Source organism: Sinohyriopsis cumingii, chromosome 11 (assembly GCF_028554795.1).
Source record: "Sinohyriopsis cumingii isolate HCF-2022 chromosome 11, ASM2855479v2, whole genome shotgun sequence".
Lineage (NCBI taxonomy): Eukaryota > Metazoa > Mollusca > Bivalvia > Unionida > Unionidae > Sinohyriopsis > Sinohyriopsis cumingii.
In genome coordinates this window covers 70,779,192-70,803,485 of record NC_142971.1, presented here as the reverse complement: position 1 = coordinate 70,803,485, position 24,294 = coordinate 70,779,192, and the positions used below count along the sequence as shown (strand labels likewise).

General features: G+C 34.8%; 1 protein-coding gene across 3 annotated transcripts in view; it reads left to right on the top strand.

Moving 5' to 3' along the window:
* LOC149788684 (uncharacterized) overlaps window positions 1-15,467 on the top strand; it is a 31,681-nt gene extending 16,214 nt beyond the window's left edge. For 2 of the 3 annotated variants that reach the window (XM_089974759.1, XM_089974757.1), the window contains 4 exons: window positions 3,363-3,507; window positions 8,101-8,250; window positions 13,679-13,852; window positions 15,337-15,467. In XM_089974759.1, the coding sequence (XP_089830885.1) occupies window positions 3,363-3,507; window positions 8,101-8,250; window positions 13,679-13,852; window positions 15,337-15,407 (540 nt within the window). In that variant the 3' untranslated portion in view covers window positions 15,408-15,467. Of the gene's footprint in view, window positions 1-193; window positions 292-3,362; window positions 3,508-8,100; window positions 8,251-13,678; window positions 13,853-15,336 lie in introns of all 3 variants that reach the window. The other variant, XM_089974758.1, reaches the window with a different exon arrangement.
* The last annotated feature ends 8,827 nt before the right edge of the window (window positions 15,468-24,294 follow it).

Here is a 24,294-nt window from a genome sequence, read left to right as displayed (position 1 = left end):
TATAAAAATATACAGTCCTACCTCTTTGTAAAGCTTGTCATCAAACAATATGCAATACTACCTTATTATAAGACCCTTCATAATAGCACTACCTCATTACAAGGAATTTAATACAGTACTCCCTCTTTATAAGGCTACTTATTATAACTGTTGTAATGAGGGAGTGTTGAATTATTCCATTCTTGTACTTCAGGTGGGAATTTTTGTGCAGGGTTTGACCTTGAGGCCTTGACCACATCTCCAGAGAAATGTGTTCATGGAGATCCTCAACAGTCTGATATTGGACCAATGGTATGCATGTTATTGTAGCCCATAACATCATATGCACTGCCACTTGTAACTAATTTAAAAACAAATGATCTTATCCGATGAGCGTGCATCCATCCATCTTCTCTTGTTTGGTGTAGGTTGTCCAGCAACCCTTTTTGGTTATTGATATGCATCCAGCCATCTTCTGTTGTTTGGCGTAGGTTGCCTAACATCCTATTTTGGTCGTTGCTATTTATCATGTATCTGTCCACCTTCTGTTAGGCCACTCTGGTGGCCTGATTGTTTAGAACGTCCACCTGGGATGCGGGAGGTTGCAGGTTCAAACCCTGAGTCATAACAAGGACTCATACAAAAACTGTACCAGCAGCTGTCTCGATTGGTGCTCATCATTAAGAAGTTAGTGTTAGGACTTGTCAGCCTGGTGTCAGGATAATGTGACTAGGTGGGACATAATGCCACATGTCTATGGCATGATTCCTCAGTGCTAGATATCACTATAAACTGCCACACTGCAGATGCCATAGTAATATGACTCAAATTGTTATAGCTATCTGCTATTGTCTGGTGTAGGTTGCCTAGCAATACATCACACACAATTTATGTTGTCCTTTGTTGGTTACCTAGCATCGCATTTTGGTAATTGCTACTCTCTTTATGTGTAAACTACTTGGAGGTATTTTTGAAAGACTAGGTTCACCATTTTGTTTTGAGGTCTGGTTGGTCCTGTATGACAGGGGTGTCCTACTGGCATCCTTTTATGGCCATTACAGTAATTATATTGAAAATCCCACCGATACACATGAAGAAAAAAAAATGAGATAATTGGATTCATATTTTTAAATAAAACAATTTTTATGGTGATTGTCCTTGGTCCTAAATGACCATTTGGCCTTTAACTCTGACATAATGGCAGCCATCTTGAAATAATTCATTTGGACCACCTTGGCTACTTCTGTGAGAAGGAAATTATTCCTTAGATTCATGTTGGCACAGTGATTTACAGAAAAGTCATGCATTTGTTTCACTGAAAATATTTTATCGAAAGAGCAACTGCAATCTGTTCAGATCACCTTGGCTATTTCTCAGTTTGAAAATGAAACAATTGTTTAATGCATTTAACTTTTTGGTCAGTGCTTATTTTGTTCATAGCAGAGGTGATTCAAATGGCAGCTTTGTTCTGTAGGACTGACCTTATAGTAGCAAATGGAAAAAGTTTATGTATACTCCTCCTTTTTGGCTGAAAATAGTGGTGGTCTGAGTTCTCAGACCACTATAATTTCTGGTGTAAAACCATTCAATGTATTGCAGGTACAAAATTTGTATGGCTTAGACTTTGAGAGTTCTGATAAATTGATAACTGTTCAGCAGCATGTACACTGTCAAATGTTGAACAAATGCACTAGTTTCTAAATAGAGCACATGAAGATGTTTTATAATACTGTAATATTTGGACACCCAGTCTGATCTAATTGTCTTGTACTACCTGATACCCAGTCAGCTCCAAGTGTCTCACACCACCTGTTATGTAGTCTGTTATAATTGTTTCACATCACCTGATATGCAGTCTGTTCTAATTGTTTCACACCACCTGATATGATGTCTGTTCAAACTGTTTCACACCACCTGACATTTTGTCTGTTCTAATTGTTTCACACCACCGGATATGCAGTCTGTTCTAATTATTTCACACCACCTGAGTGAGTGATCAAGATGGCTAGGAATGATCAAGACAGTATTGTCAACTAAAAGAGTGATCCAAGACAGCAATTACAGTCTGATTAATAATCAAGACAGCAATGTCAGTTAGATGAGTGATCAAGACAGCAGTATCAGTCAGATAAATGATCAAGACAGCACTGTCAGCTAGAGGAATGATCAAAACAGCAATGTCAGCTAGAAGAGTGATCAAGACAGCAATGTAGGCATGAGGAATGATCAAAACAGCAATGTCAGCTAGAAGAGTGATCAAGACAGCAATGTCAGCTAGATGAGTGATCAGGACAGCAATGTCAGCTAGAAGAGTGATCAAGACAGCAATGTCAGCTAGATGAGTGATCAATACAGCAATGTCAGCTAGATGAGTGATCAATACAGCAATGTCAGCTAGATGAGTGATCAAGACAGCAATGTCATCTAGATGAGTGATCAATAGAGCAATGTCAGCTAGAAGAGTGATCAAGACAGCAATGTCAGCTAGATGAGTGATCAAAACAGCAATGTCAGCTAGATGAGTGATTAAGACAGCAATGTCAGCTAGATGAGTCATCAAGACAGCAGTATCTGTCAGATAAGTGATCAAAACCTCAGTGTCAGTTACAGATGAGTGATCTCAATCCAGTTTAGGTCTCTTGTTGCTACTCATGTGGAAGACATTATCATCTTGGAATTGTCACTGAAAGATTTCATAGACATAATGGTTGCAGTGATTCGGTGGTTAGCATGACATGAGTATCACTGAAGGGTTTGGGTTCAGATTTAAATCATACCATCAGATCACCTTAAATAACCAAACCTAAATGAAAAGGATGAAATCCAGACCTGCAGTATGTATACTAATGAATTATGACTTGATTTCAAATTTGGCTTTGAACAATAATATGGAAGGAGTTAAGAAATTGACTTTTTTGGATCCCACCAGTTTGTGGGGGTGGGGGAGGGCAATCGGTAAGGTGGGACTCTTGTTTTGTAAATTTGGGATATTCTGCTTCAATTTATTCTTGAGGTAACTTGATGTAGTAATCCTTTGCAGAATTCAACATAATTCTTGACCACAGTGTTTTTCTACATGGTATGTCATGCATTTCTTCCTGTACCATTTATTGGTTTGCAATCAGCAATTACTTAATGTCTTTTTCATGAATATTTGTGCATTTTTATAGGTTCACTAGCAGCTTGAAATAAGTATGGTATGGTTATGTTTGAATTAAAAGGTCAAGGTTATGTGACAGAACTGCATAAAACTGTAGACTGAATTTTCATATCTTGTGTGTGTGTGTGTGTGTGTTACAGTATATAATGAAATGAATTTACTATCAATTTCTAGCATAAAAATTCCAAGCAGTACAGGTAGCCATTATCTGATTTTATTTAAGGGTCCCTCTCGACTTCTGACATCCAAGCCAATCATTGCTGCTGTGTCTGGATATGCAGTTGCTGGAGGCATGGAACTGGCATTGATGTGTGACCTCAGGGTCATGGAGGAGTCGGCCATAATGGGCATTTTCTGCAGGAGGTTTGGTATGAACAGTTATCCAGATCTTGGTTATCATAGGCTAATGTTCAGGTGTAGAATGTCATGTGAAAATGTCTGTGTATGGGCATTTTACATTATATGTCACTGTTTTAGAATGTCATGTGGCAATGTCTGTGTATGGGCATTTAACATTATATGCCACCATTGTAGGATGTCATATGGCAATGACTGTGTATGGGCATTAAAAAATAAATGCCACACTTTTAGAATTTCATGTGGCAATGTCTCTGTATGGGCATTTAACATATGCCACCATCTTAGGATGTCATGTGGCAATGACAGTGTATGGGCATTTAAAAATATATGCCACATTTTTAGAATTTCATGTGGCAATGTCTGTGTATGGGCATTTAACATTATGTGCCACAGTTTTAGAAGGTCATGTGACAATAAGTGTATGGGAATTTAACATTATATACCACATATTTAGAATGTCATGTGGCAATGATAGTGTATGGTCATTTAACATTATATGCCACAGGAACAAGCATCCTTTATTAGTAGTGTTATTTGTCATTGATCCAGTGTATGGAGTGAGACCAAGTAAGTAGGAATCTTGCTGGAGGCATGGAACTAGCATTGTTGTGTGATCTCAGGGTTATGGAGGAGTCAGCTGTAATGGGCATTTTCTGCAGGAGGTTTGGTATGGGTAGTTATTCAAATCTCTGTTATCATAGGCTAATGTCCCATTTTTGAAGGTCATCTGGCAATGACAGATTATGTGCATTTAACATTATGTGCCAGAGATTTAGAAGGTCATGTTGCAGTTCTCTGTGTGGGCATTTAATATTGTATGCCACAGGAACAAGCATCCTTTGTTGATAGTCTTATTTGTCATTGACCAAATGTATGGAATGATTAATGGGGAACTTGCTGGAAGAGGTGCTTGCATGAAAAAGAAGGGTATGTTTTCTACTAACTTAATATCATCAAATACAGGGTAGCAAACAAACAGTGTATCCCATTTATCTCCATCTTAGACCCTAGCTTCATTTCAAATGACATTTCTTCTATCATTTTCATATGGTGATGATCCAGTTTTTAACAGCTTGATGACAAGAAATGTTGCCATTCAAAGGACTGTCACAATCATCAGGTTCCAAGGTTATAAATAAGTCTTAGACTCTGACTCATCTCAAAATTTTAACTTTTGATTGGTTGGTGATTGGACATTAGCGAAGCAAATTCTGTGATATCATATCAGGTAATCAATGCATGACATCTCAGTTTTCAGGGTTTTCATAACAGACCTTCAAACTCTATCATTTGATTTGTCATTAATTTTGATGCCATTCAGCGTAACTATTCCTGAAACTTGGTATGCATTTGTATCATGATAAGTGTTTTGTCCCATGAAACTTGGTACGTAGTTGTATCATGATAAGTGTTTTGTCCCATGAAACTTGGTATGCAGTTGTATCATGTTAATTGTTTTGTCCCATTAAACTTGGTATGCAGTTGTATCATGACAAGTGTTTTGTCCCATGAAACTTGGTATGCAGTTGTATCATGTTAAGTGTTTTGTCCCATTAAACTTGGTATGCAGTTGTATCTTGACAAGTGTTTTGTCCCATGAAACTTGGTATGTAGTTGTATCATGACAAGTGTTTTGTCCCATGAAACTTGGTATGCAGTTGATCATGATAAGTGCTTTTGTCCCATGAAACTTGGTATGCATTTTTATCATGATAAGTGCTTGTGTCCCATGAAACTTGGTATGCATTTTTATCATGATAAGTGCTTGTGTCCCAGACTCGTTATATAATCATACCATGACAAGTCTTGGTACAGTATGTAGTTTTATTATTACAAGTATTTGTGTCTCGTGAAATGTACTTGCATCTTGACAAGTCTTTCCATCTCACATGATGGGGCCCCAAGTGGTCTAATGCGCTGTCCGTCACGGATCACTGCCATCTCAGTTTGGCCAATGTGGCTATGTGAGAAAGCTTGCTAGTAGCTTCTCGTGGGTCGGTGCTTCTTTCCGGGGTTTTCCCAGGTTCTTCCTCCATCATTAATACTGGTCGCCATATATAGCCTATCTTGTGCTGAAAAATGGCGTTAAACCCTATAACAACAACAACAATCTCACATAACATCCAGTTTTGTCAGATTTGTATGGTGTGGTAATGCTTACTGACTAATCAAATTACATATATTGATAAATTATATTGATAGATTATATTGATAGATTATTTATTATGATTTATTGATTAATTATTTATTATGATTTATTGGTTAATTATTTATTATTAATTTTGGATAGATTATGTAGTATTCTTTATTGTGAATATATTAAGATTCATTAATGTTTTTTATAATTAAAAAGAATGGAACCCTGCATATCCATCTACAAATATAAGTCCTGGTAAAAGTGTTACTCATAAAAATCTCTTCTTAGTCTTATGTTCACACGGTTACATATGTTGACATAATTTAGCATGGGGATCTCACACTCGCACTATGTAAAATTTGGCAGCCATATTTCTTGATTGATGGGGTTGCAAAATAAAAAAATTGTTATTTATTTCCATGCCAAATAAAATAGCTTTAATTATGGTAGCATGTACTTTACGGATGCTAGTTCAAAAAAACGTTATCCATCCATCATGGTAGCATGTACTTTAAGGATGCTATTTCAAAAAAAGTATTCCATCCACCATGGTAGCATGTACTGAAGTATGTTAGTTCCAAAGTAATCCAGAAAGAATAATCATTGAAACAACTTAAGGACATCCAGTGTGACTTCATTTCCCTTTTGTAAGCTGAAGAATAGTCTCATTATTTAAATATGAAATGTTATATAAATAGTATTAAACAATGCAGTCTGTCTTCATTTGCAATCTATAAATTACTGAAAAGTCAAATAAAATTTTTTATTTGTTTTCCTGTATTGTTGTGTATGAGGAAAAAGTCAGGTTTTGTACATATTTTAGCAGGAATTTTGAATTTTGATTATGACGATGAGAACCTAATGATGGAAATATGAAAATGGATTTTGTAAATATTTTGTACATATATTGACATATGTGTAAACTATGTATTTTTACCAACATACAATGCCTTACTTATAAACCTTATTGCCATTGGTCAGTAGATGATGATTCAATGAATCAAAAGCATGTTTACATAACCAATCAAGAATCATGTACTGTGGTCATTAGCTTCCACTGCATAAAGCTCATTGCCATTGGTCAGTAAGTGATGATTCAGTGAATCAAAAGCAAGTTTACATAACCAATCAAGAATCATGTACTCTGGTCATTGCATCTGCTCGTGAATCATGATGATTAATGAGAAATTGAATACCAGGCAGTCTGTCTGAAGTCCCCACTACCAAAATTAGTAAATAATCAGAGGTCTCAATAGGATTTTAAAATGAGGAGTCCAGGACTCCTATTTTGGTAAAAATAGGAATCCCACCAGCAAAAGTTGAAGCCCCATCCCAGGAAACTATGCAGATTAGAAGAACTATTGGTTGCCATTGAGCTTAATTTCTACATTCTTTATAACACAGACTTATAATACATTTTGTCCATTAGAATCAGACTTAATTTTGTAAGGACTTATTCCAGGTACTAAGCTAGGCATAACACACTTTCTTACACTAGGCTACTGTCTCATCTGAAGTATCAATTCTAGCAACTTTAGCACTCTTCTTCATCTCATTATAGTCTTTGTTAGTTTGCTGTTTAACCTAACAATACTTAACCAAATATGCGAATGGTGTTTTGTCCAAGTCTCAACATGTCTTGATTTTGAGGTCACATGCACTGCTTTTTCCACTACACTCAGAAATGAACACAATAATGAAAGCTAAAGTTGTTTAGTTGATGTACTCTTACAAATGATCACATGTACATCTCTGGGTCTTTCTGTCTCTGAATTATATCACTTTAAATATCAGTACATTTTCCCACCTAGCTGCCAGTCAGTCTTTGAACTTGCCATCCAGCTATTGCATCAGTGTTCCTTTTATTTACTCTTATAATGGCAACATGTACATCAAGAGGTCTTTCAGCCACTGAATTCTGTCGTTGCAAATATCAACACAGCTAATTGATCAACACATTTCCCACTAAGCAGATGGCTGAAGCAGAACGCGTGATTAAGCGTTTTCGAGACCTCTGATAATGTTAACAAATCAGTCGATCTTTCTAAAGTTTCTGCTGAAAAGTTGTCGGTTTAAACAGTAAGCAAAAATGACATTGTCCATCATACAAGCTACTTAACCATTTCCAAGTATGCAATAATTATATAGTCCATGAAAGATATAGAAAATATCTTGAGCCAATTCAAATCAGTGATTCATTGCTTACGTTACATGAGTGATAATTCTTTTAAACAATTTCATTGCTAACACTACCAACAAAACAGATGCCACGATGTGCTTAACAGATTCATGATCAAAAGGGTGTAGGATTGAATTATATGATTGCATCAGCCTGTGTGGTGTGACCTTGGGCACAGCACTTTATTCCAGTTGCCTAGAAATAAAATTGTTTGTGTTTCTAAACTATAAAACAAAACACCAAGCCAATCAATGGAAAATATGTCGTTATTCTTTTATGTTACAGGTGTGCCCCTCATAGATGGAGGCACTGTCAGACTTCCCAAGCTGATAGGACTGTCTCGTGCCCTTGACCTAATCCTGACTGGCAGGCCAGTTGGGGCAAAAGAAGCACTTGAAATGGGACTAGCCAATAGAGTTGTTGCTACAGGAACAGGTTGGCATATATTTGTAATGCAGTAAAACACTTTCTAGCAAAGATGTTGAGACACCAAAATGCTCTCTGAGGGCTTGGGGATGTAGTCAAGAGCCATGGCAGCTCATTGGTTAGTGTATCATACTCACTATATACTTTTGTGATTCATGACTTCCCAATGGTACCAGACTCACTGTATGCTTCAGTGATTCATGACCTTTTAATGGTACCAATCTCACTATATGATTCAGTGATTCATGACCCTGCAATTTTACCAGTCTTACTGTATGATTGATTTACTTGTGACCCTCTGATGGTACCAGTCTCATGATATGTATCAGTGACTCAGAACCCTGTAATGGTACCAGTCTCACTATAAGCCTCAGTGATTCATGACCCTATAATTGGACCAGATTCACTATATGCTTCATTGATATGACCCTCTAATGGTACTGGAGTCATTATATGCTTCAGTGATTCATGACCCTGTAATGATACCTCTGTCACTATATGCTTCAGTGATTCATGACCCTCTAATGATACCTCTGTCACTATATGCTTCAGTGATTCATGACCCTCTAATGGCACAAGACTCACTATATGCTTCAGTAAATATGCTTCAGTAATTCATGACCCTCTAATGGCACAAGACTCACTATATGCTTCAGTAATTCATGACCTTCTAATGGTACCAGACTCACTATATGATTAATTGACTTGTGACCCTCTAATGGTTTGGGGACATACAATAGTTGCAACTAATGGCAGCTGTTGTGGTGTGTCCTTTGGGCAGAACACTTTACACCAATTGCCTTCGGTCTAAATAACCTACTTGTGTTGCTGTGCTTTAAGACATCAAATGACACCAAAAGTAGTTTGGTATCTCCACAGCTCCTTATATCTCTGTTGTTGGTGTCTCCACAACTCTTTATATCCCTATCCTTGATGTTGGTGTCTCCACAACTCATTATATTGCTGTTATGTAGGCATCTCCACAAATCATTATATCCCTATTACTGTAAAACCTGTCCTAGTGGTCAGCCATACCCAACAGTGAAATGTTCACAATGGCCATTCTGATTTTCAGGATGGCAAATTTCCTACATAAATGTTCGTTATTTAACATTCATCATCCTTGTGTGGTGAGTAGCAAGGTGCTTCCTAATCAAACAATGATTTCTCCTTGCCTTTAGTTGTCAGTAAAACATATCTACATTCACTATTCATTCACACAAACTGAATTTTTGCTTCACGAGAAAGGCATTATTTAGATAAGGAATTATCATGTAGATTGATGTGAAAACAGTTCTTTTCTCGCTTATACTCATAACTCCAGTCATGTAGACACTAACTCAGAGGCATCAATATGCAAACTTTGAAAGCAAAGTACACGTCTCTCTCAATAACTAACACACAGCAGGGTCCAAAAACATCAACCGCGCTATAATTGAGGCACGAGTTATCGAGGGACCTATAAAAAATAGCCAAAACTAATAAAGGAATCAACATAATGGCAAAATGGGGGTGGGTGGGTGGGCAGGTTATAGTGCTAAATACTCAGTTTATAATCATGCTGAGATTAACTGTCAATAAATATCTCTTCATAACGGTGTACTTTGTTTATTTTTTCCACATGGGTTTGTGACACGCTTGACAAATATAGGGTGCTGTCTGGCATTTCACGCTGTTAAGGTTTCTGTCTCCAATTTTGAAGTAAAATGGATACCGAATTCGACCGATTAATGAAAATAAAATACAGCAATGCTTACCATTTGAAAAGAGGCAATTGTCACCTTTAGATTCTTTTCAAAATAATATTAATATTGGACACAGGGGATACCTGCTTTCCTGACTCGCAATATGTCGGCCTATTCTGCACACAGCATTGAAAAGATGTAATGTTTATAATGTTTATCCATCGGGCTATAGATATGAAATACATTACTTTGGACTGTTTCTGTCAGCAGTTCAGTCAAGTAATTAGCTCAGGTTTATAGCTAGTTTTACAAAATTCGAGGTAAAAATGCCAATAAATGGCAAGAGATATTAAGCAAACTAAACCAATCTTGTAAAAAAAAAGTTAGTAAAGTTCAACATTTAATTAAAAAATAAGCTATTATGTGGAAGAGAAACAACATTGAATAGGATGTAATGTGTTTACAACGTCTTATTGATGGTGAAAAAATTACTAAAGAATTTAGTTGACACGTTGGGTAGCAGACGATTTTGTACGTGTGGGACAACTTCTTGCAAAATTGGAAACTTGGATTATAATGCAGTATTGTTTTATTGTATACATTTACCTCTTTTATATAATATATTTATTTGTATGATTCTAAAATATACATAGTAAATTGGATTTTCTGGGTTACCAGTTCAAGAAGGTCATAGAGTGGGTCTTCATGTTGACATTTAGGAATCACATTTTCATATTTATTTTGAGTCAAAATGTGGGATATTTTTGTACACTATGAATATCACTTTCCTTAATTAAAGTATGATCATTCTTTCTTGATACAAAATAACACGTGATTCGTCGTTTACAGAAATGACATATTGTTGCGCAGAATTAGCCAACATGGTGGTAGCTTCGCGTTTTGAAAAAAAATCAGTTAATTTTTTTGTTACTCATTGATTTCTCTGCTGCCGAGAAAAATCCCTCAGATTTCTCAACTGTATGATCTTTACATAGTCAACATTTTGTGTCCCAAGCCACTGTAAAAATATGTGAAACCATTTTCAATTGGTCAAATAAAATGAATTTTGATAATGGTTGTGACCACAATAACTTATGCTCAGATTTGCATGCCTTTGAATTTTTTTGTTATATCTCCCTTGCTTGATTTGATACAAAAGACGTATTCAAAGTGATTAAACAACACTAGTCTCTTTAATAGATTTTTTTAATGCAACAGACTTCCCCAAGTTGTTGATCAAAACAAAGCTGGCATGTAATTAGGTTCTCACAGAAGTTCTTATGGGTTTCATTGTGATGGTCGATTGACTCTTTTCATGTTTTCATACAACAGAATTTGTTGCAATTATAATGTTCACTCTGAAACAGAATTAACACATTAACCCCTTGCAACGACTTAACTTTTACCCTTCTGCTCATGAACGAGTCAAATAGCCAATGAAAAACAATGTTTCTAACACAACTAGGCAGTATGTTATTGAAAGATGACCAAGGATTTGGTGTTTTCGAGTTTATTCAGAAATAGCTTTCAAAATGTGTTTCCTACTCAATTTTCAGGCAAAACTGACAAAAAGCTCCAGGGGTTAATGTGTTAAACAGTGGATTTTGATGACGTCATCAAATTTGAATATTCCTTGCGTATTTAATCACTTGTGCATCAACATTGCACATAAATTACAAATTTAGCAATTCCTTGACGATTTGTAAAAAAAATAAAAAATCCTTGTTAACACATTAACCCCTAGCAACGACTTAACAGGGCAGGAGGTAGTGGCCTACTGCTGAGCTCTGCAGCGTCATGGTCAGGCTTGATACACTAAAGTGGGTAGTATTATAGAAAGGTAGACAGATGTAGCTCTACAATGATACCAAACAATCTGGAATATCTAGTTGCACTACAAAATACAGATAAAAAAAACTCATTTTTTGGACCCGACTTTTTCTACCCAAAATTCGCCCGTGGTTGGAATCAGATTTTGTGTCTGGAATTTAGACTCTTTGGTCTCAGATCTAAGGCAAACTGGTATGAACTGCAAACAAACAGATGAGCCTTTGCAAAAAATAGGATAAGATGGGCATTTGGAATAATGAGTGCTCTTCATACAAAAATAATGGCTCCGTTTAGCAAGGAAAAAAAAGAAAGAAAAAAAACAGAACTCCAACTTTTGCCCTTATGCTCATGCTTGAGTCAAAAAGCCAATGAAAAACGATGTTTCTAACACAAATAGGCAGTATGTTATTGAAAGATGACCGTGAATTTTGTTTTCCAGTCTATTCAGAAATAGCTTTCAAAATGTGTTTCCTACTCGATTTTCAGGTGAAAATGACAAAAAGCTCCAGTGGTTAATGTGTTAAAGGATTAAAACATGACTTTCACATAGCAACACATTTAATTGGTGTTTATTTCATGCTCTGTTGTCACCTCGTATCATTGACCAGAAGTTTTTATTGATCGCTATTTCACTAGACTGTTTATTTACAGTGTATTGACAACCATTTATCATAAAAAACTTGTATAATATATATAATCCTATTTAGTACTTGCATATTTCACAATATGGATTCTATTTTACGGGCATTAATCACAATTTTTGATAATAAAACAATTGATGGATCAAGGGTATATTTACCAATTCTCATCGTAATTTGTTCACGTTCAACATATTTTAAAGACATTTAAAATATATTTTTGTTGCAAAAAAATCAGGAGCCACCCCAGACACCATGTTATATGTGGGATTGTGAGTTATCTGGGCGTGAGTTATTGAGGGAGTGGTGTAGTCTGTAGCAATTGACTAATGCAGCTAATGTTTTTATAGCGTAAACAAACTAAGATCATGGTGTTTATTTTTAAGTCAGTTTCATTTCATTTCTAGCATGGATTAATGTGAGCAAGGTAAAGTAATCATGTGTGGAACTTAAACCTGAGAGAGAACAATATATACCTGTAATTATGATTTTGTTTTACAGCACAAATAAATAAATCTTGATAATAAAAAGATTATAGTAATGACTGATATTCTATGCATGGTATTTGTTCAGAAATCATTTTTAATGGTCAAACTATATACAGTAGTCACCTATGTGCAACAGCTATTTGTTCCATTTCCCATGAGCGATCGCAATACATTGGTACATGTGAAATTGAAAGTCTAATGCAGCATTTCAGAGTTATCTCCCTTAGCCTAACAAACTATTTACATATAAATTTCTGTCTTGTTTATTTATACATTTTTGTTATCTATATATCTTGTTGGCGAAAGTTTGTCCCTTATGACTATAATTAAGAACTAAATTTATTTTCTTCTTTCAGCTGTCTTTAAGAGATATACCATGGTAGCAACTCTAAGGCCAGAAATGATCTGGTCATTTCTGAGTTTCATCAGATTGTTGTTGTTGTAGGGTTTAACGCCATTTTTGAGCACAAGATAGGCTATACATGGCGGCCAGTATTAATGGTAGAGGAAGAACCTGGAAAGAACCACCGACCCATGAGAAGCTACTGGCAAGCTTTCTCACATAACCACATTAGCCGAATCCAGCTGTATGAGTGTATGGGTGAAGTTCCCGTTTTCAATATAAAAAAACAACAATTGTTTCAGCTTCCAGAAAGTTTACTTGTTTATGTGTTCACATTAGTTGTAGCCATGATACCCACTGGTAACTAATTTTCCCAGATGATTATTATACTGTATGAAATATTTAGTTTTTGGCTAGTGCTATTTTATTTTCATTGTCCCTTTTTAATCACAGCTCTCGGACAGTCCCTTCAGCTAGCACAAGAGATAGCTAAATTTCCACAGCAGTGTATGAATGTAGACAGGAGGTCGGCCTACTATTCATCCTTTGATGCAGAGTCGTGGGATGCAGCTCTGCAATATGAATTTAAAAATGGCATGAAAGTGATCCAAGATGAAGCTGTGCCAGGTATTGTGTCAAATTTCTAAGAATCCAATGTTGTCTGCACTGCAATTGTTTGTAAACTTTATGATATATATTTTTTAAGGTATATAAATATTAATAAATAAAAGTATTTTTGATTTTCAACTTATTGCTCTGTATCAGAATTTGTAAAGTTATAAATCCACATTAATAATATTAATAATGTATGAAAATAATGATGGATACAGAAATAAATTACAAACAGTACAGTACAGAATAATTGCTTGCATAATGTGTGTCCCCAGATTAGAGCATCAATGACCCAAATCTGACAGTGCATTTTAGCCCAAATGAATGTAATGTTCAGGTCACATCAACAGAGATATATCATGGATATGAAGTGTTATAATACATATTAATAGATTTGTGTGTTATGATACACAATACATTTTAAGTGTTATGATGCTTATTGATGTATTTTAAGTATTATGATACATACTTATAGATTTTATGTGTTATGATACTTATTCATGTATTTTAGGTATCATGATACATACTGATACATTTTATGTGTTGTGATACTTATTGATAAATGGTACAGTTGTATATTTTTCTTGTTATCTTCACTCACCACCCTAACTAACCTAGCAGCATGGTCACATGCATTCTTTGCTATGAACTATCAAGTAATATCCCATGTCTATCATTTAAGGAATAACTATTAATTCTACCTATGAAACAATCCTGATTTTCAACTATCAAGCAATGTCCCATGTCTAACATCTAGGGAATAAATGTTAATTCTATCTGTGAAATATTCATGATTTTCAACTATCAAGTAATGTCCCATTTCTAACATATAGGGAATAAATATTAATTCTAACTGTGATACATAACTGATATTCAACTATCAAGTAATGTCCCATGTCTAACATCTAGGGAATAAATATTAATTCTAACTGTGAAACATTCATGATATTCAACTATCAAGTAATGTCCCATGTCTAACATCTAGGGAATAAATATTAATTCTAACTGTGAAACATTCATGATATTCAACTATTATGAAATATATTATGACTGTTAGCTTGAACTCATAAATGCAATGAATAACATTCACCCTGATCTGCTGGTACCTAATCAGCTTGCAGATCTAGACCTACAGCACTAGCTTTAACTCATAAATGAAGCAAAATAACATACAGAGTCAGACCTACTGGTGCATAGAGAACTTACAGATACAGCTGTACACAGATAATTTCAACTCGTATGTACCACAAATAACATAGACCCTGATTGGTTGGTGGATAATGAGCCTTCAGATCCAGATCTACATTGACATCTTGAAATCATACGTATAAGTTTACGTGGGAAAATTGTACTTTAGCGAAATAAACATATTTGATTTAGATTACTGCAGTATTCCAGCATGCATACAAGTTAACATTGATTTATTATTGACAGAATGCTAGAATTTGTGGCAGTAAATGATACATGACATTTTTAACACCATTTTTTCCTTCTTTTAGGTGCAGCATCATTTGTGAAAGGCATTGGAAAACATGGATCATTCAACATAAATAAACCATCAAAATTGTAAAATTTTGGTCTTGTAAATTTTTTGTTCTTAAAATTCAATTAAATATAACTTATTATACTATCTAATATCTCTATAATTGTATTATTTTGTTATCTTTGTTATCCAACAATTTTGACACTTCATTTCTACACTGATAACAAATGCCTGTTGAAAATGATTGGGTGCTAGCTTGCATGTGAACATGGTTTACCAGCAAGAGCTTAACAATTTAGGTAAAGATAAAAGTCATTGGGATGTAGTTTGCACGTGATCAGTGCCTTAGGACATGAATTAAATTGTGTATCAAAGATGACATATCATGAATAGCACCAGGTATTTTTTCAGAAAACATTTTAAACTTTTTCTCACATGCTGGATCAATAAGACTTATCTCAAGATCTTGAATGATTTCTATTAACCAAATATACAAAATGTTTGTGAATGCTGGAGATCTTGTCAAACTTGTCGAATGGTAAGAAAACCCAATCGGTTTGTACCTAAGGCTCAACTGCCTCCAATTCTTGCATTTGACAAAAGATTTAGCATCCTAATGGTAGAGTGTGTCAGTCTTTTTCTTACGACCAAGTCAGGAAACCATACTTGTTGACCATGATGTGTGCTTCTACAAGATTCCCAGAAACACTTATTTTGAGAAATATTAAATCTGAAACTATTGTAAAAGATTTGATAAAGTTATTTCAGCAATGTGGTCTTCCAAAAATCTGTCCAGTCCAATCATGGGTCAAACTTTATGTCTGGAATTTTTCAGCAAATTAAGCATGAATTTGGCATCCAGCAATTCATTTCATCTGCCTATCACCCTTAAAGTCAAAGAACTTTATAAATGTTTCATCAAACTTTACAAAATATTATTCAGTCATATTGTTTTCATATGGGAAATGATTGAGACAGAGGTATTCATTTAATGTTTGTCATTATGGAATCATTACAAGACTTGTTAGCATTTTTAATATCTTTGAACTAGTATTCGAACACACTGTTTTTGGATTCTTCAAGTTTTCAAAAGACTAACGTCTTTCCAATGAAAAGCTCGAAATAACCTTCTTGACTATGTTTCTAATTTTAAATATAAGTTATCAAAGTATTGTTAAGTTGCCTGAATTAGATTTTATTCTGTTCAGTAAAAAATGAAATTAAGGTACAAATGTACAAATGAAAAGCGTTTTTAGCATTTTGGGAGGCTTTTGGCTCACTTGGCCACACATCGAATCCTCTTCAGGCTAAGCACTAAGTTCCTTAGACATTTGAAAATAAAGTAAGTGACTTAAAATATATGATCAACTGCCCTGAAAGGCGATAACAAAAAACAACTTTGCAGTATCTCAAATGTAAATGACACAATAAATATTATGTTGTTTGTTTAAGCAGGTGAGACAGCTGTTGTTTTTTTTTTTTGTATATTAGAATAAACACTTTAGACTTAATGTTATGATATCTTGACGTTTCACTTAAATCCTTTGATTCTCTTTCTTGTAGCACGTGTTCGATTCTCCGCAATTACTCGTAATATAAGTTTACATCAGCATTGACATCGATCTGATAATAATCATTCATTATCTCTTTAGCTTACATATCAACATGTAAACTTTATCCTTTTGTCATCCTTAGCGTGATGATTGCAAGAATTCAGCTTGCATAGAAAACACTTTATTTTTCCTCAGAGTGCGTGTATTGTAGTTAAATGTCCTGCTTGACATCTGAATCTTGATATGCATTTTGAATGCCAGTATCAAGGAATCTAAAACAGTAAAACATCTGCCTTTTGTCATCCAGGATGTTTTAAAGAATGCTGCTTGTAAAGAAAATATACTATGATTTCTTCGTGTGCATTTTATTTATATGTTGTACTTTACATCTGAATCGTGATTTGCAGAATGAGTGTAAATGCGTCATAGCGAGGAGAAAGTAAATGTATCATTGAATACATGACATAAGAATATACGTGCTTTCAAGACGTTGGTGTGATTACAAATATACGATTGTACTTAATGTATCAAGTTATAAGGAATGATTATTTTGTATTAGATAGGAGCTCATATTTAATGCAATTTTTGCCCATGACATTTAGTCAGGTAATACATATACAATCACGTAATATGATCGGAAATAATTTCAAGATAACCCTCAGTAGGTCTGACCTACCTCTAAAAAAAGCCATTGATCAGTTGCATCAGCCCTTATATCCAAGGTGGTTATATCTGCTGTTTTGAGTTCAGCAAATCCTCGTTCAAGCCCTAGTCTGGCAGCCAATTTATATTCGTGACATATTCTATCAATTCATTGCTCAGTGTTGCAATTACGGAAAAATAATAACATACAGGCAGTTAAATAACAATGAAATTTAACAAACTCACAATGATGATAATAGTAATAATATTAATAATAACAATAATTATTATTATTATTATTATTATTATTATGCGCTAACATCACTGTAATCACTGTCATCATCAACAACAATTTATCGTTCACGTTTTCACGATCAACCTCATCAAATTCATATATTTATATATGGAGCGGAAACCTACCCACTCATATTTAAAATGTGAAAGTAATTAACATAATCTATTTTAGGTGACGTAACCTACCCACTCATTTAAAATGTGAAAGTAATTAACATAATCTATTTTAGGTGACGTAACCTACCCACTCATTTAAAATGTGAAAGTAATTAACATAATCTTTTTTATGTGACGTAACCTACCCACTCATTTAAAATGTGAAAGTAATTAACAAAATCTATTTTAGGTGACGTAACCTACCCACTCATTTAAAATGTGAAAGTAATTAACATAATCTATTTTAGGTGACGTAACCTACCCACTCATTTAAAATGTGAAAGTAATTAACATAATCTATTTTAGGTGACGTAACCTACCCACTCATTTAAAATGTGAAAGTAATTAACAAAATCTATTTTAGGTGACGTAACCTACCCACTCATTTAAAATGTGAAAGTAATTAACAAAATCTATTTTAGGGGACGTAACCTACCCACTCATTTAAAATGTGAAAGTAATTAACAAAATCTATTTTAGGTGACGTAACCTACCCACTCATTTAAAATGTGAAAGTAATTAACAAAATCTTTTTTAGGTGACGTAACCTACCCACTCATATTTAAAATGTGAAAGTAATTAACATAATTTATTTTAGGTGACATAATCTGATTAATACTTACTGACATTTTCAAAGTGAATGCTTCCGTGTAAAAAATTAAAATACTGTGTATACATGTATTTAAATATTTGCGATTACAAGGAGGGTGTTAATATTTAGGTAAATAACACTGAATTAAACTGCGATATGAGAGCCTTGATAATCTTGTACTGTAGAAAATTATATTTCAACAGTTATGTTAATTTGTTTATTCACACAGTGTAGGTCTGTGAGGAAAACTGGTACTTTAGATACAAAGTTACCCTACCCAAGTTGGAAGAACCCGTTAGGTGTCAGGTTGAAATCTCATGACTGGTTCAGAACTATATTCCTACTCATTTATCTTCATTTTAATTGATAAATATGTAGTTTTTCTCTGTGTAGCATTATATCCTGGCTCTTGTCATAGTCTGAAAGGCTACATGTACCTTTCACTTGCAGTAAACAAAACAAAACCAAATTCCAGTCTTTTTATTGTTAGCACTCATGCCACCATTCGTTATGATATGGCCTTAGTGCAAATGGAATCGATGAACACGTCGCGTTCATTGCCACCAAACTACCATTTAGATCAGCAGTGCTTGATTGCAAAAGAGTATCCTGATTCAGCCTGACAGTTAGTTGGTAGCCTACATTTATTGTACAGATCTTAGCAGCATCCCAAATTATTATTTAAGGCTCTATATACCTAAAAATAGAACTTTGTATCTTTTTCCTGACCGAGTTCCTGGCCTTGATTGAGAATCAAGTAAACTTCTTTCTTTGTAATTCATTTTTAGTGTGTGAATGATAATAGTGAAATCGAGGTTGTAATGGAATACGTGACCTTACACATGTAAATAACTTCTAAACCATTCTGGAATGTGATCACCTGACCCTCATTCGGGCATCTGTTTTGCACAGTAGTCAGGTCGTATACCGATGTCTATAGAGAATTTAGTTAGTTTGGGATTTTACTTTGGACACTGGAAAGTGTTTCGTTTTGACCAATTTGGAGTTACATTTTAATTTTTATTCAAATTTTTTTTTGATTCTTAAAGATTACTTCTTTTTCCTGGAAATATTTGAGTGCTCATACAGAATTCTTGGACAAAGACATTTTTAAAATTTTATTCGGAATTCAAACACCAGAATATTATTTTCTGTGGTTCACAAAGAACTGTAAAATCATCAGCTCTATACTGACTACAGTATACTTAAATGCCTTATATTTTGGATTTGTCTTCGGGATGCGAACTTGAAGTCATTAGAACATTTCATCACTAGGACTTCTAAAATTTAATTCGTGGATTACTCTTGGATTATTTTTGGATTTAATTTTTAAAACCTTAAGTTCTTATTGTTTCATTTTTACATTTTATTTCTTTCTTTTTTCAGGGAAATAGATTATTTGTTAAATTTTAAAAAGCTTGTTGCTTTCACTTTTTCTTTGTTACTGTTTATTAGAGATTAAAAACGTAACACTACATAATATTGGATTTACTTCAAGACACCGGTTTATATTTCAAGCCAATGTACTATACAACTCATTCACTCTCCCTTTGATCTGTTTTACGAACCTATCACCCAATACACAAAAATCAAATCAATGAGTCTAGTTTGCAGCATGATCTTTATATGTTTGTACTGTCTGCCTACAATAGGACAACACGATGCTATTGTTCCTTTCTATTGCATGTTTTATTCAAGGTTGATTTTGATCTATATATATAACAAGGTGTTTTCGTTTCTTTGTAAAAGCATGTTTATATCAAAAGTAATTTTGATCTATGACAATTAGCCACCATGACAATTTCATTTCTTTTTAACTTGATGTTTTCTTTTCATCAAGGCTTATTTGGATCTATTGTGCTATTCTGATACTAAACCAGATATACCTTGTCCAAAGATACATGGTGCATTTCATGCAGGCTTGGACTTTAGAGTCCAATGACATAAGGTTTATTTGATCCAGACTTGGACTTCATAGTCTAACGTTACGATATGTATTTGATTCAGACATGGACTTGAGAGTCAAACGTTACGATGTGTATTTGATTCAGACATGGACTTGAGAGTCAAATATTACGATGTGTATTTGATTTAGGTTTGGGAATCAGAGGTCCCGTTTACAGGGTGGTGATTTATTTGTAATCTCAATGCGAGGCATAGCGTTATTTATTTATCTCTAATTTGAAAAGGGAAATGTTATTCATTTTCAGTACAGTTTGTTTTTGTGTTTTTAGAAGATTTATTTTGACAATACTTTGGAAATGGGCCACGTACTTACTATGCATTGTCTATAATTATGTTGACTTTGTACAATGACAAAGCGATCACTAGATAATCCCCGTATTGTGATTGTGTTGACTTTGTACAATGACAAAGCGATCCAAAGATAATGCCCTCATTGTCTGTGATCATGTTGACTTTGTACAATCACAGAGTAATCCATATATAATGCTGTCATTGTCTGTGATTATGTTGATTTTGTACAATGACAAAGCAATCCATAGATAATGCCCTCATTGTCTGCGATTATGTTGACTTTGTACAATGACAAAGCAATCCATAGATAATGCCGTCATTGTCTGTGATTATGCTGACTTTGTACAATGACAAAGCAATCCATAGATAATGCTCTCATTGCCTGTGATTATGTTGACTTTGTACAATGACAAAGCAATCCATAGATAATGCCCTCATTGTCTGCGATTATGTTGACTTTGTACAATGACAAAGCAATCCATAGATAATGCCGTCATTGTCTGTGATTATGCTGACTTTGTACAATGACAAAGCAATCCATAGATAATGCTCTCATTGCCTGTGATTATGCTGACTTTGTACAATGACAAAGCAATCCATAGATAATGCCCTCATTGTCTGCGATTATGTTGACTTTGTACAATGACAAAGCAATCCATAGATAATGCCGTCATTGTCTGTGATTATGCTGACTTTGTACAATGACAAAGCAATCCATAGATAATGCTCTCATTGCCTGTGATTATGTTGACTTTGTACAATGACAAAGCAGCCCATAGATATGCCCTTAGACTATGCACATTGTAATTGTACTTGCGAATATAATAATTAACGGACATGACCGGTGTTCCATGCCGATTTCAAAATATTAGAACAGAACATATATGTTGTGCCAAATATGTACAAAAATGTAAAAGTAGTGGAGTAGAAATAACAATATTATTATAATCGTTGTCATAATATCACCACCACAGTCATCATGACCAAGCTAACCGACATGACTGCCACAGCCAATAAAGGTCTAAATTGACAAATCTGTAATAGTCCTCTTTACGAAGCACAGCGGGATCAATGTCAACAACGTTGTAATGGCCCACATCAGCAATCACACTGGGGCAAGGTGTACAACTCTGTGATGGCCCACGTCAGCAAACACACTGGGGCAATGTGTACAACTCTGTGATGGCCCACATCAGCAAACACACTGGGGCAAAGTGTACAACTCTGTGATGGCTCAGGTCAGCAAATGCACTGGGGCAATGTGTACAACTCTGTGATGGCCCACGTCAGCAAACAACTGGGGCAATGTGTACAACTCTGTGATGGCCCACATTAACAAACATAACAGGGTCAATGTCTGCAACACTGTAATGGCCCACTCGAACAACAAAGCAATGGCAGCAACTCTGGTGATTGTATTGGTGGATTTAATATATTGTTTAGGTTTTCTAATACATCACCTAGAATCTTTAGCGGCTGTGCTGGTGTCAGCAGCACAAAGAACAGTAACAACGTAGAGGAGCAAATAGAAACAGTTGCATGTTTATGAATATCTATGAGGAGTTAATAGCATTAGCAGGCAGAGAGAGAGATTGTATAAAACATAGCATATGCTTAATTTATTAGGAAAACGACATTAACAGTAGTGGTTGTTCTGATCATACTCTTTGATGAGATGCTGAATGCTGATTTGATTTTTTTTGGTAGCGACAGCGTGCTAGTTTTAGTGTTAGCTGCAGTGGTGTTAGGTAATGATGTAGGCATGGTGGTGATGGTAATATTACCATTAGTAGGAGAAGGAAAAGAAATCAAAATGAGGAGGTGGGTTTCAAGCCACAGTATAAGTAGCTGGCAGAATGAAAACTAGATAGATAGATAGAGAGATAGATGTGTGCAAATATTCGAGTTACTAAATTCAAATAAACAGACCGACTTGTATGCAAACGTTGAAGTTTTGTTCTCATAATACGATCCTTTCTCATTATTTCATGTTATTTTATTTTATTTTAACTGCCTGTCATAGTTTCAGCAACACACGTGAATGAGGGATAGAAATCCTTCAAATGTCCTTGAGCTAATAGTTCCAAACAGTATAAACCAGCCAGGTATGGTGTTAACTATTCATTACCTGGCTTGTTGCTTCATCCTTCAGAAATTCTCTTCGTTGAATCATGGGTTTGTCTATAGAGTCGCAACTTTGCCCGGGAAGGTAAAAAGAAAATACATGGAAAAAATACATGTCAAAAATGACATTCCAGGTATTTCAAGAAGCGTACATTTGAGGGAAATAGCATTAAGCCCCATAACAACAACAACAACAACAAATATCAGCCTGACTACACAAATACACATTCATATTGCCCGTGTTCACAATTACAGAAATGTATAAACTGTTATTGGAATGATATTACTTTCAAAGGTATTTATTATCCAGTATTCACATACATATCATAGTTGAGTTCAGACAACGATCTATAAATTCCCAGTCGTTTCGTAGAGACTTGAGTGTGGGAAGGTAGTTATCCCAAGAAGGATTCTGGTGTATGCATTTTTGAAATGCCATTAATTTTCTAAGATTTGATATTGTGAAAACGAAAAGGAGTAACAGAGTAAGAATATGTAGTTTGGTATGTTTCTTCTAGTTTGAAACAGCTAGATACTATTAACTGGTTTTACAATGGATAAAATAAATACATAAATAAGTAAACAATAAAACCTATGATACATCACATTCATTATGCAGGTGTTTAAATATATGTTTTTTTACATTATAATGTTATTGTTTGCAAATATACGAACTGAATTCAAATTCTGACATAGGACACGTTTCATTGGCATCATTGTGCTAGAGGTTCTATTAAATATCGTGTACGACAGAATCATTGGTAAAAATGTGGCACAGTTTCTAGTGACTAACGTGTACGACACATTTCACTGATAGCAATGTGTTCAGTTTCTAGTGACTATTGTGTACGACATGTCATCGACAGTAACATGCCACAGTTTCGAGTGACATGAACAACTACTGGCTTGCTTTCACTATTCATATGCCTGCGATATGTGAGAAGATTGTGCATGTTCAGAATTGTGTTTCCTCTGACCACTCTCATCATCATCTTCGGAAGCCAAAGTTCCGATACGTTAGCTGATCTACACCTAGATGGATAGATCAAATATTCAAGTGCATTGCAATAGACATGAAAGAGACATATATTGGCATTACGAGTTTCTTCCCTTAGTATGCAATGCCAACTAACCAACAGCGTGTAAAAGCTGCGGCTGCAGATGGTGTAGGAAAATGACGTCAAATGGATACTTTGTGGGTTTTAATATCGAACGCCTGACTAATACCAGAAAGAAGCCATTGCAGGCGTATTTGAGGAAAACGACGTATTTATACACACACGGACTGCAGTTGCAAATCGTTTATTTACGAATTCCTTCCAGTTGTGTGCACCCTTTGTCTTGATCATGGAGGAAC